This window comes from Macrobrachium nipponense, chromosome 40 (genome assembly GCF_015104395.2).
Source record: "Macrobrachium nipponense isolate FS-2020 chromosome 40, ASM1510439v2, whole genome shotgun sequence".
In the NCBI taxonomy this organism is placed as follows: domain Eukaryota; kingdom Metazoa; phylum Arthropoda; class Malacostraca; order Decapoda; family Palaemonidae; genus Macrobrachium; species Macrobrachium nipponense.
The window spans coordinates 1509527-1523991 of record NC_061101.1 but is presented as its reverse complement, the minus strand read 5'-3'; the positions used below and the strand labels follow the sequence as shown (position 1 = coordinate 1523991).

The window sequence follows — 14465 nt, the reverse complement described above, 5'->3', positions numbered from 1 at the left end:
GCAGACAGTAGCTCGAACATATGAACATACATACAGATGACACAGATTACAAATCACGTAGGCCGTTTGAATTATAGGTCGCGGTAGTTGTCTCAAGCAGGAAGCTTGGACTAATGTTTACAAAACAAATGAAGGACCACAGGTGACGGCACGTCATCTTAGCCTACTTTATTGTATACGTCATCTTAGCATACTTATCGTCTCTGGTCTGATCACATTCCTGCAAGCAATCTGGTTGACCTCTTGGGTCACTGTTTTTAATTAATCATAGTTTTAGTTTTTTAATATATATGGAATAACATTCCATATTTTATTATGTAACACTTAACATATATATAATATATATATATATATATATATTATATATAACATATATATATATATATATACATACATATGTACATATATATATATATAGATATATATATATATATATATATATATATATATAAGTATATGTATATATAGATATATATATATATATATATATATATCTATATATAATATATATATTATATATATAATATATATCTACTATGTATATGCACACAATATTAAAACAATTATATATATATACATATGTTACAATATATATATAATATATATATTATATATAATATATATATATATGTAAATAAACATACATATATATATATATATATATATATATATATATATATATTTATATATCTACTATGTATATGTCACAATATTAAAAATTTTATATATATCATAAATATGTACAATTAATATATAATACTATATATATATAATATATATATATATATATATATATATATATATATATATATATATATTGCGTCAATGAATTTTAGCCCAACAGGTACAATAGCAATATATATATTATTATATATATATATATATATATATATATATATATATATATATATATATATATATATACTATATATATATATATATATATATATATATATATATATATATATATAAATGTATATATACATATATGTAAAAATATATATACATATATATAAAATATATATATATATATATATATATATATATATATATATATATATATATATATATATATATGTATATATGTAATATATTTATATTTCACTTATTTGATAAAACAATTCATTAACTTTTGCGTGATATCTGTTCTATATCAATAAAAATGTATAAATCTAAAGACAGGGATGTAACAAAGAATTTTCTGTGTATCTAAAATCCCCATTGCTAATGTTCTAGGAAGTGACCTGGGTCTTAGGATGACAACAGTGTCCTGGATCCCAAAGGACTGGTAAGGATTAAGCTAGTTCCTTTGGTTTCTTTCTGGTGGGGGTCCTTCAAGAAATTGGTGATGGGTGTGGCTGTCATTTGTAATTATTAAGTTCAGGCAGTTCTGTTAATGACGATTCATCACTGACAGAAAGGGCCATTTTATTTTCAGGCAGGCTTCCATGAAAGGACGTTTTGTAAAATAAATAAAAAAAATGAAAAAAAAAACTTCTAAATAAAATTAAACAAAGTCCCATCAAACTTGTGTAAACAATCTCGAATTATGCCCGTAGTTTTTGTAAAAAAAAAAAAAAAAAAGAAATATAAATAAAAATGAAAATAGTCAAGTTATATTTTAATAAATTGAATGTCACATTACACCTGAAGACTTTTTTTCTTTTCCAAGATATTTACCAAGTAACGAGTAATTCTAAGCTAGAGTCCTTCTTTGTAAAAAAAAAAAAAAAAAAACAGCTTTCCTTGTAACAAAAAATAAAAAAAAGAAAAAAATATATAAAAGCAGCTTTCCTCGAGAGGTGCTTCGCATAATTAGAAGAAAAACCACTGAACTTATTGTCTACAATATGAAATTCCCTGTGGATAGTTCAGTCTACAATAATCCTTTTGTTCATAGAAAAATAAAAGAAAAATCTGAATTTTTTAAATCTAAATACCTCAAATGAGGTGAATGAAGCTAATTTATAATAATAAAAAAAATTGTATTCCTTTTCTTAGTTATCTCAAAGTTAGGCAATTAAATTCTTATTTAGGAAAAAAATAATATTGTTCATAACTAAAATAATAAAAAGTATTTTTTCTTAGTTGCCTAATAATTAGTCGAAGCAGCTATTTTATTAAAACGATAAAAAAAAAGATTTATATTCTTAAAGGCTAAACTCCAAATGTACAGAGAGAGAACCTTCAGCAATGCTCCAATTCGAATCTCTTGCTGAGTTAATTGGGTAAATTCCCAGTGTATCTCTTTCCCCCTCTTTTCTCTCCCAGCATCCGCCGGTGTCTTCCATTTCCTCTCTCTCTCTCTCTCTCTCTCTCTCTCTCTCTCTCTCTCTCTCTCTCTCTCTCTCTCACAAACACACACAAAGACACTTGCAGAACGTCCCCTTCAGGTCTTCATCTCCATATTCTTGGCCTTCGAGAAGATTGTAGAGCTGCTGCTTTTCCTATTCCATCTCTCTCTCTCTCTCTCCTCTCTCTCTCCTCTCTCTCTCTCTCTCTCTCTCTCTCTCTCTCTCTCTTAGTCATTCCCCTTCCACCCATCTTCTTATTCTCGTCCTTCGAGAAGAATATAGAGCTGTTTCGTCTACAATTCTATTTCCCATTCTCTCTCTCTCTCTCTCTCTCTCTCTCTCTCTCTCTGCCTCTTTTGCAGTTTAAGCTGAGGGATCATTTGATTTCTCTTTGTCAAGACGGTTGACTTTCTCGTTGTTATTTCCAGGAGTTTCGACTTTATGTTCCGTTGATGCGTTTTAACAACAATTGCTTTGGCGACGTCTTATGCTCTGTGTTCGTCTTTCTGTATGTCTCTGTATGTTTACATTTGCTGCTTTACTAAAATGAAGCATGATTTTAATATAATTCATAATTCTTATCGATAAAATTAGAACATTTCACCTTCACCTAAATAAAAGAGAAATTAACAATACGAAAAGAAAGTCAAGTCTTGCTCGCCCTTGGGGCTAAAATTCGCAAATACTTTATGCGATCCTGGAACACCTTCCCCAATCAATCTCTCTCTCTCTCTCTCTCTCTCAGGTCGTTCGACAGGGCATTTGTTTTCTTAAAATTTCCAACCCATTTTTTTTTTATTACCCTCTTTCTCTATCGGTTTCTATAAAAGTTTATAAATATTGCGACAATACACGGGAACAATCTCCCGTATTTCCGGCGCACATTCTTACACCAAACGACCGTGTCCCCCCCCCCCCCCGTATTTTTATTTCATACGAAGGCTGCACTAATAGGAATCCTCGTCCCAAGTGGCTGAAAGCGTCTGTGACGAGAATTTACACATTTACAAGCTTTATTTTGGGGGGTGAATTTTTCGGATGGGTGACATCGTGAGTTGGTACAACGAAAGTCAATATTATCTTAATAAGTGAAATATCTGATTCACGAGTTACAGACTTTACGACAACCATTGCACCATTGCAGGAGAGCAGTTTATATACATACATACATACATGGATATATATATATATATATATATATATAGATATATATATATATATATCTATATATATATATATATATATTATCTATATATATATGTATATATATATATAAATATATATAAATATATATATATATATATATATATATATATATATATATATATATATATGATATATATATATATATATATATATATATATATATATATATATATATATATATATGTGTGTGTCTGTGTGTGTGTGTGTGTGTGTGTGTGTGTATGTATGTATGTATGTATGTATGTATAACTAAATCACGAAAGTTTGGAACGTGATAAATCCATAAATAAAGGTATAAGCCACGAAGGAAAAATAAACAATGGAGTTTCTGCAAGATCTTTCGACTCAAACGTCCTTTACTCTGCAGATAAACTGACTTACATGAGGAATTGACAGTACAAGAAAGGTCGTCTAACTGACAGATAGGGATTATAAAGAGATTAGTACCTAGAATCCGACACACCTGAGAAGGAGTAACCTTTCCAAACAAGCATAAACATGGGTACAATTTAAAAAAAAAAAAATTTAGTCAATCTGCTCAGACACAAGGACAAGACAATTAAAGGATTATATAGGGCGACAACTATTCAGAACTTTGGTAAACAAAAACATATTCACAATACATATTCACAATACATATTAAACATACATATACAATGAAGATATCTCTAAGGCAACTAATTTGTATTTAAGTCTGTAATTATATCTTTGAGGTCATTCTTAAACGTGTTACAAACACAATGGTCTAAATGAAACAGGCCACGACTAATATTAAAATTACAATGAAAAGTAAGTTGTATTAAAGGAGATTCTAAAAGATTTCGTGATAAGACATATTTTGACCTTGCAATTACTGAACTACCAATCCAATTTATTCGGTGGTTGTTTTCACTTGTATGAATGAATATTGCATTAGATGTTTGCCTAGTTTTTACAGAATATTTGTGCTGGCTTAATCTTACTTCTAAGCCCTTGCTCGACTGTCCGAGATAAAATGAGGGGCAGTCCATACATGGAATTTTATATATTATGTTGTTGCCTTCTCTGGGGCCATTTTTTATTAACATTCCTTTTAGTGTGTTATTATAGGAAAAAACAAGGTTGACCTTAAAGGCTTTTAACACTGATTTAATGGTTTCAAATCCGTTAAAATAAGCCCAAATTCAAAATGAAAACGACCTAACAACCTTGGAATCCTTTATGATAAAAAAGATAGTTCCATCCTTAAATACGCAATCCTCCTTTGTTCAGTTGTTCATCGCATAGAGTGCTTGTTTATATTTTTTAAAAAATTCTCTCAGTCACTGCCCGTCCTTTGCGAGGATAAGGTACAAAATAGCCTTAATGTTTTAGTGTTATTTATTTATTTTTCATTTTTTATTTTGTTTTTACATACACATCATAGTTTTCGTATGTTTTCTTCTGTAATTTTTTAAATAATTTTAATGTAACTTTACAGTACATAATTTCAGTGCTTAGTGGTTTTCTGTTTTAAGATATTCAAAATGTTTGAATGTTCAACATGCTGATGTTCATTGAATTTTTAAATATTGCGTAATTTTTATGAATTATGCAGTACGTAGTTTTAATGTTCGTGTTTATCTTTAATTACAGCCTTGAGGAAGCGACTATGAGTCGTGAAACGTCGGCGAAATAAATGTACCTGAGTACGATGCCTTTCCCTATGGTTCCTCTGATAAGATGTACCTAGAGCCGCAGCTCCGTCTTCTAAGGATATATATATATATATATATATATATATATATATATATATATATATATATATATATATATATATATATATATATATATATATATATATATATATATATATATATATATATATATATGTATATATATATATATATATATATATATATATATATATTATATATATATATATATTATATATATATATATAATATATATATATATATATATATATATATATATATATATATATATATATATATGTATATATACATATATATATGTAGGTATGTATGTATATAAACTGCTCTCCTGCCATGGTGCAATGATTGTTGTAAAGTCTGTAACTCGTGAATCAGATATTTCACTTATTAAGATAATGTTGACTTTCGTTGTACCAAACTCACGATGTCAGCACTACGGTCCAATGAAATGCCGAACTGGACAGGACGTTAAAGGATTTAATTTAGTCATTAAATATTCGATATGATTTCTACCATCGTCATCGTAACTCACTTTTGAATTTATTATATATATATAATATATATATATATATATATATATATATATATATATATATATATATATATTTATATATATACAGCAACTGTAGCACAACTATTACCAAATCAGCGTATTTATTTATCCCGGAAACAAATGAACTCATTTGACCTCCCGACTCTCCACCCACCCGCTCGGCCAACACTGCCCCTCCCCCCCTCTCCCCCCTCCCCCAGCCCCAAAATTGTAAATTCCGATGTCAGTCAGGTCTGGTCCCGGTCGGAAATTATGCTAATGAGCATAACTTTCGGGCTCCTGGGATGCTCTTTAAGAGTTAAGAATGTCTAATTCGGCACTCGCTTCTGACGAGTAATTCGGGGAAGGCCCCGCGCCAGTTATTAAGTGATTCTTCCTTCCTATGGCCTTTCACGGAGAGGAGAGAGAGAGAGAGAGAGAGAGAGAGAGAGAGATTTTGTAATCCTCCTATACAATATGGTTTTTTCGTGTTAACCAACTGAAAGTTTTATTGATAAATTATAGTATGTACATTGACATTTGCATTGAAAAAACCTATTTGTATAGTTTATACATGGGCGTGTGTATTCAATACGTACATACACGCATACACACACACACACACACACACACACACACACACATATATATATATATATATATATATATATATATATATATATATATATATATATATATATATATAGTTATACAAGTGTATGCATATATCATATAGATATGTTTATTTAATAAATGCATACGTAAATGTATATGCAAAGGAACGAACAAAAGCAGAGCTTTCAAAGCGTGATTGCTTTAATGCATTCCAGTAAATAGCGGTTCCAGTAAATAGCGAAGCTTATGCAACCTGCAATTGCTCTCTCCATAAAAAACAGCTTGACAACTTTGGTCGCAACTCTTGAATATATACCTACGGCATTTCACCCTTACGTACGTACCACTCCATGAACCCAATCATTTCACAATCCATCAAACGCTGGGAAAGATAATCAGGTCGATCAGAGCTTCCCGTCGCATTTCCAGAATCTCTCAACCTGATTACAGAGGGCTATCAGTCATTTCAGACAGCTTTCAGCTCAGACTGGTATTTCTGAAAGAAATGAGACAGGTGACTGGAGAGCTGCTGGGGCGGAAGACGGGTGGGAGGTTCAGACGAGCGGGTGAGTGACTGGTTCTAGTGTGTTATTTTTATGAGACATTCGTCTTTAAAAGTGTTCAGAAAAATTGTTTGGGATAAATGGTCATCGAAAAGTCTGATTTAATTTGGTGTTTTTGTGTTGTTTTGAGAAAATTGTGTTTGAATATGTACAGAAAAATTGTTTGGGATAAGTGGTTATTGAAAAATCTTATTCAAGTGTGTTTTTTTTGAGAAAATCGTCTGTGAATGTGTACAGAAAAATTTGTTTGGGATAAATTGTTATTGAAAAATCTTAATCAAGTGTGTCTTTGAGACATTCGTCTTTAAAAGTGTACAAAAAAAACTGTGTATGGAATAATCCGTCCATGAAAAGCCCTGATCAAGTGTGTTTTTTGAGACATTCATTTCCAAGTGTACAGAAAAACTGTCTGGAAGATCTGGTCCTTAAAATATCTTAATCAAGTGTTTTTTTTTTTTTTTTTGAGAAAATCGTGTTTGAATGTGTACAGAAAAAAATGTTTAGGATAAATGGTCATTGAAAAATCTTATTCAAGTGTGAGTCTATTTTTTGAGACATTCGTCTTTGAATGTGTATAGAAAAATTTGTTTGGGATAAATGGTCATTGAAAAGTCTTATTCAAGTGTGTTTTTTGAGAAAATCGTCTTTGAAAGTGAACAGAAAAACTGTGTATGGAATAATTGGTCCATGAAAAACCCTGATCAAGTGTGTGTGTTTTTTTTTTGAGACATTCGTTTTTAAGAGTACAGAAAAACTATGTCTGGAATATCTGGTCCTTGAAAAATCTTAATCAAGCTTGTGTGTGTGTGTACGTTTTTTTTTTTTTTTTTTTTTTTTTTTTTTTTTTTTTTTTTTTTTTTGAAAATCGTGTTTGAATGTGTACAGAAAAATTGGGATAAAATGTTCCTTGTAAAATCTTATTCAAGTGTGTGTTTTTTTTTTTTTTTTGGAAAATCGTCTTGAATGTGTACAGATGTTTTATGAGATAAATGGCCCTTGCAAATCTTATCTTATCCAAGTTTGTTTTTTGAGAAAATCGTCTTTGAAAGTCAAAAAAGAAAGAAAAAAAAACTGTTCATAGAACAAACGGTCCTCGAAAAATCTTATGATACAATTGACACAGACGTAGACTGATGGTGAGAGAGAGACACACACGCAAGCAAATAGGACTCAGGATATTCCTCTACTTCTTGCGACTCACGTACTTCTTCCTCACCTGTCCATTTCACCTGTATATATATATATATATATATAAATATATATATGATATATAATATTATATATATATATATATAATATATATTAATAAAAGAGCATAAAAAACACCAAAAAATATTGATGGAATCGGCCTTAATAAAAGGAGAGGGGCAGGTAATGAACATCTCAAAAAGGAGCATGGATTTCAGATACGATCGACAAGGTTTTCATTCAAACCAACACTTAAGGAAGATTAAAGGAAGATTGATCAGCGGGGTGACCTAAATTGGCTTGCCTGTGGATGGACCTCTTGGTATAAATACCACCTTTTCTGTAAACTTTTCTCATTCATCTACCTTGAAAGAGAGAACAGTCTGAAATATTAGTACTTTTCTCTCTAATTTTATTTGGTGTTTTTTATGGGCTCCTTTTATTAGAATGGAATTCTGTTTGTTACAGAACATGTTTACCAGTTATATATATATATATATATATATATATATATATATTATATATATATATATATATATATATATAAATGTAGGATTTACCTCGGTTTTATACCTACCCTGGAAAAAGGTGTTTGCCTCCGACGCGAGTGAATCCATTTAAAATATTGCCGAGCAAACTTTTCAACGAGATGGTGTGTGTTTTTGTCTGTGTGTGTGTGTGTCTGTGTTCGTGTGAGTGTTAGTGTTCGTGCGAGTGGTAAGGGGCGGGACTATCTTTGCGTCTGCGCAGAAGCGTCGCCTCTTCCTCACCAGTATCTTTGTGATGGTACTGAAGTTTCGTGTGTGATATCATTTCAATTAAGTGGAAAAAAATGGCCTTTAATCAATCATGCCTTAGAGACAGAACCACGAACTCGACGTATATATAGGCCTATCGTATACTACATCCTCATCCACAATTTCTAACGTATAGGTCTAATGTAGATACAGCCACAATCTCTAATCTCTGACGTATAGGTCTAATGTATATACATCCACAATCTCTAACGTATAGGTCTGATGTATATACAACCACAATCTCTAATCTCTAACGTATAAGTCTAATGTATATACAACCACAATCTCTAATCCCTAACGTATAGGTTAATGTAAGATTTACATCAAGCTAATCTCTAATCTCTAACGTATAAGTCTAATGTATATACAACCACAATCTCTAATCCCTAACGTATAGGTCTAATGTAGATACATCCACAATCTCTAATCTCTAACGTATAGGTCTAATGTATATACAACCACAATCTCTAATCTCTAAACGTCAACCTCTATGGTAATATACAAACCACAACTTCTAATCCCTAACGTATAGGTCTAATGTAGATACATCCACAATCTCTAATCTCTAACGTATAGGTCTAATGTATATACAACCACAATCTCTAATCTCTAACGTATAGGTCTAATGTAGATACATCCACAATCTTCTAACTAATAGTTATGATATATACAACCACAATCTCTAATCTATAAAACGTATAGTCTAATAGATACATCACAATCTCTAATCTCTAACGTATAGGTCTAATGTAGATACATCCACAATCTCTAATCCCTAACGTATAGGTCTAATGTAGATACATCCACAATCTCTAATCTCTAAACTGTATAGGTCTAATAGAATATATAAACCACAATCTCAATCTAACGTATAGGCTAATGTAGATACTCCACAATCTCTAATCAAATCTAATCCACTAACGTATAGGTCTAATGTAGATACATCCACAACAATCTCGGTAAAAAAAAAAAAACCCCCTCTAACATATAGGTCTAATGATATAAAACCAACAATCGCTAATCTCTAATGTATAAGTCTAGTATATAAACCACAATCTCTAAGTCTATAACGATAGTCTTAATGTGATACATCCACAATCTTAATCTCTAACGTATAGGTCTTTATGTATATCACAACACAATCTCTAATCTCTAACAAGTATAGGTCTAATGTAGATACATCCACCAATCTCCAATCTCTAACCGTATAGGTCTATGTAATGTATACAACACAATCTCTAATCTCTAACGTATAGGTCCCCCCCCCCCCCCCCCCTAATGTAGATACATCCAACAATCTTTTAATCTCTAACGTATAGGTTCGGAATTAAAAACCACAATCTCTAATCTCTAACGTATAGGTCTAATGTAGATACATCCACAATCTCTAATCTCTAACGTATAGGTCTAATGTATATACAACCACAATCTCTAATCCCTAACGTATAGGTTCTAATGTATACTAAATCCACAATCTCTAATCTCTAAGTATAGGAGCTAATGTATATAACACAATCTCTAATCTCTAACGTATAGGTCTTAAAAATGTTATTAAACCACAACTCTAATCTTAACGCCTATATCTATGGAAGATAATCCACAATCTCCTAATCACGCTAACGTATAGGTCTAATGTTTTATACAAACCCACAATCTCTAATCTCTGACAAGTATAGTCTAATGTATATACATTCCACAATCTCTAATCTTTGACGTAGGTCTAAGAGATACATTCACGGATCTCTAATCTAATGACGTATAGGTTCATGTACATACAAACCAACAATCTTCTAATCTCTGACGTATAGGTCTAATATAGATTATGCAATTCACGAATCCTCTAATCTCCTGACGTATAGGTCGAAATGTAGGAATCAATTCAACCGAATCCTAATCTCTGAACGTATAGGTCATGTAAACAACCACAATCTCTAACGTAAAGCTGATGTATAACAACCAACAATCCTCAATCTCTAACGATAAAGTCTAAAAATGTATATACAACCAACCAAATCTCTAAATCCCTAAACAGTAATAGGTCTTATAAGTAGATACACCACAATCTCTAATCTCTAACGTATAGGTCTAATGTATATACATCCTCATCCACAATCTCTAATCTCGTCCCATATCTCAACGACGAACGAAAAATTGGTGACCGCGCAACCGATATAGATTAGCTAACCTTGGGACATCAAATCCCAACCCGTCCGCCTTTCAAATCTGATTCCATCCGTCCGTCTGTAATTACGTCATTTTTATTTTTCAATTCGCGATTTTCCGGGCTGGAAAGGGGAACCCTAACATTTCTTTTCTTATTTTTTTTTTTTTTTTTTTTTTTTTTTTTTTTTTTTTTTTGGTTGGGGGGGGGGGGGGGAGGGGTTGGGGATTGCTAACTCCAGGAAACGAAACGAAAATGAGACGAGAGGTCGCGATGGGTTTCGGCAGAAGAAGAAGAAGAACAAGAAGAAGCAGAAGAAGAACAAGAAGAACAAGAAGAAGCAGAACAAGAAGAAGCATTAGAAGAAGAAGAGGCAGAAGCAAAAGAAGAAAGAAGAAGCAAGAAGCAGGAGAAGAACAAGAAGAATCAGAAGAAGAGGACGAAGAACGACGAAGAGGTAGAAGCATAAGAAGAAGAAGAAGAAAAAGACGAAGAAGACGAAGAGGTAGAAGCAGAAGAAGAAGAAGAAGAAGAAGAAGAAGAAGAAGAAGAAGAAGAAGAAGAAGAAGAAGAAGGACTCGTGCAATTGTAAACAAATTGTATGTTATTGTCTGCTAATTTTGTATGAGGTTCCGTCATGTTGAATGAAAACCTCTCACACAATACGATCCTGAATGTGAATGAATTTTCGACAGTAATTTTTTTGAGTTACAAAAATAAAGACTTCAGAATAGTGCTATGTACAGAAAAGTATAAATCTATAAATATGAAAAGAGGATTCAAGTGATCTTTCTTGAATGTTTCTTCGGTACGTTTCTGACTGTAGATGAAATTACGAAAATAATTATGAGCCAAAATGTTGAAAAAACTGAGAGAGCAGTAGGGTACAAAAGTAGTAAACAAGATAAAATATTGATTTATAAAAAATAATATATATGAAAAATGGTTAATACAAGTTTTCTTGAATTTTACACGGTTAATTAAGTACCACAACAACATCCAATAATGGGACGAAATGTAAATAGCCATTACATTTTCAATACCTTTCTAAATCTCCTGATACACAAAAAAAGGTGACAGAATTCTAACCCCGGCTTTTGGATTTATTTCCCCCCATGCCCCCCCCCACCCCCCCCCCCCCACCCCGGCACCGCCCCACCCCCGAAAAAAAAAAAATCTTTTAATGGACGTGATGAACACTGCCGCTATTCGCTTATGACACTAAATTGTTGTCGCAGAATTGACACCTTCAATGTAGTATTGCATATTGCATATTGACTGAGGGCCTTTTGCCTCCCCCCCCTAAAAAAAAACCCATTAAATTCCTTAATCGCTCATTAATTCTATTCAGTAATCGTAATTAGCTTTTACCTTTGTGAAGCAGTATGCATTGAGCAATAGATGGACATAGTGATACAATAATGGTGTCCTTTCACTTGAATTGAAGGCGAGGATGATAATGCTTTCTATATTCACTCATTCGTATATTATTCCAGTACGTCCACATTCATGTATACACACGCATATATGTATATATATGTGCATATATATATGTATATATATTTATACACACATATATATGTATATTTCACAAACTTGGTATGCATCGCATACGAATTTATATGGAATAAGTTTATACATACATACATACATACATACAGAAAGTTTACATAATATGTGACTGTTTACCTTTTCAGCTTCTAGACACACACACACACACACACAAACACACACAAACACCATATTATGTATGTATGTATAAACTTATTCCATACTAATTAAACTTGACATTCTCCAATTGACGATAATAGCGTCCAATCATTCACGATAGCGTCGATACACCAGATGAATCATAATATTTAAAAAAAATAAACGACTCTTACTATACAATAAAACAAACCCACAACCAACAGTGACCTCCTCCCCCCCAAAAAAAAATAAACAACTCCAAAATAAACAACTCCTGTTATAACACGAAGGGGTAACAAAGCATCATAAAGCAAGATTTATTTATAAGTCATCTGTATGCATTTAGTTTTTTTTGTTTGCATATCCGTTTGACCTGTTTTTTTTTCTAAACAATTGATGGGAATCGCTCGCTGCTGATGGCATAATAATATTTTTTTTCGGGGACGTCATAATCGGTCCCCGAAATGCAAAAGACCCCCGATCTTTCCGTCCCCCGTCCGTTAATCTAGCTTCATTTGTCAGTCAAGTCAAGATAAATTGGTATTCGAATGGCTTATATATCCCCCCCTCCCTCCTTCATTCTCTCTCTCTCTCTCTCTCTCTCTCTCTCTCTCTCTCACACACACACAGAGTCAGTTCATGCAAATGTCTCTCTCTCTCTCTCTCTCTCTCTCTCTCTCTCTCTCTCTCTCTCACACACAGTCAGTTCAGGCAAATCTCTCTCTCTCTCTCTCTCTCACAAAGTCAGTTCAGGCAAATCTCTCTCTCTCTCACACACAGAGTCAGTTGAGACAAATCTGTTTCTCTCTCTCTCAAATAGCTTATATATTTTGTTCTCATCTCTCTCTCATCACACACACAGTCAGTTGAGACAAATCTCTCTCTCTTGTCTCTGTCTCTCACAGAGTCAGTCGAGATAAACTGATATTCAAATGGCTTACATACGCTCCCCTATCCTCTCTCTCTCTCTCTCTCTCTCTCTCTCTCTCTCTCGCACACACAGAGTCAGTCGAGATAAACTGATATTCAGATGGCTTACATACGCCCCACCCTCCATCATTCTCTTCTCTCTCTCTCTCTCTCTCTCTCTCTCTCTCTCACTAACAACATCAGCGTGAATGACACGGCTGGCTGAAGGTATCTTAATAAATATCTCAATTCTTGATGCCGTTACATTCATCACTGAGAATTTCCTGTAATCTTTGCGTTGATGTCCTGGTTTTGTCGGATTGCATCGTACCCTACACGCATATGACATGGCTCGGCGAACGAAGCAAATCAAGATAAAATGAGAATCGGAGAGAGAGAGAGAGAGAGAGAGAGAGAGAGAGAGAGAGAGAGAGAGAGAGAGAGAGAGAGAGAGAGAGAGAGAGAGAGAGAGAGAGAGAGAGAGAGAGAGAGACTGTATCTGTGAAGTAGAGGCCAAGATAATGGTACAAGAGAAAATAAATGAAAAAAAGAGAGAAATGTAGAAGCCTGATTATCAAAATAATAATATAAACTTTTCTTTGAAAGAAGGTCTTGGTAATACACTGCTGAATAACGCTGATTCATCAAGTAAACAAATATAAAAAATGAATAAGTACGAGAGGTATTGCAAACAGAATCATTGAAAAAACCTCACTTTTCTGACCTTAAATTTAAGCAGTATAAGGGTGACTGCTAATTAAAAAAAAGATAATAATAATGAAAAGAAGAACCTAATAATACAGTGCTAAATAATATT

General features: G+C 32.5%; 1 protein-coding gene across 1 annotated transcript in view; it reads left to right on the top strand.

Annotated features, from left to right (window-relative positions):
* Nucleotides 1-11323: 11323 nt before the first annotated feature.
* Nucleotides 11324-14465, top strand: part of LOC135211794 (arginine/serine-rich coiled-coil protein 2-like) — a 126212-nt gene continuing 123070 nt past the window's right edge. Inside the window, exon 1 of the mRNA XM_064245006.1 lies at nucleotides 11324-11649. Within this exon, the coding sequence (XP_064101076.1) occupies nucleotides 11324-11649 (326 nt within the window). The remainder of the gene's footprint in view (nucleotides 11650-14465) is intronic.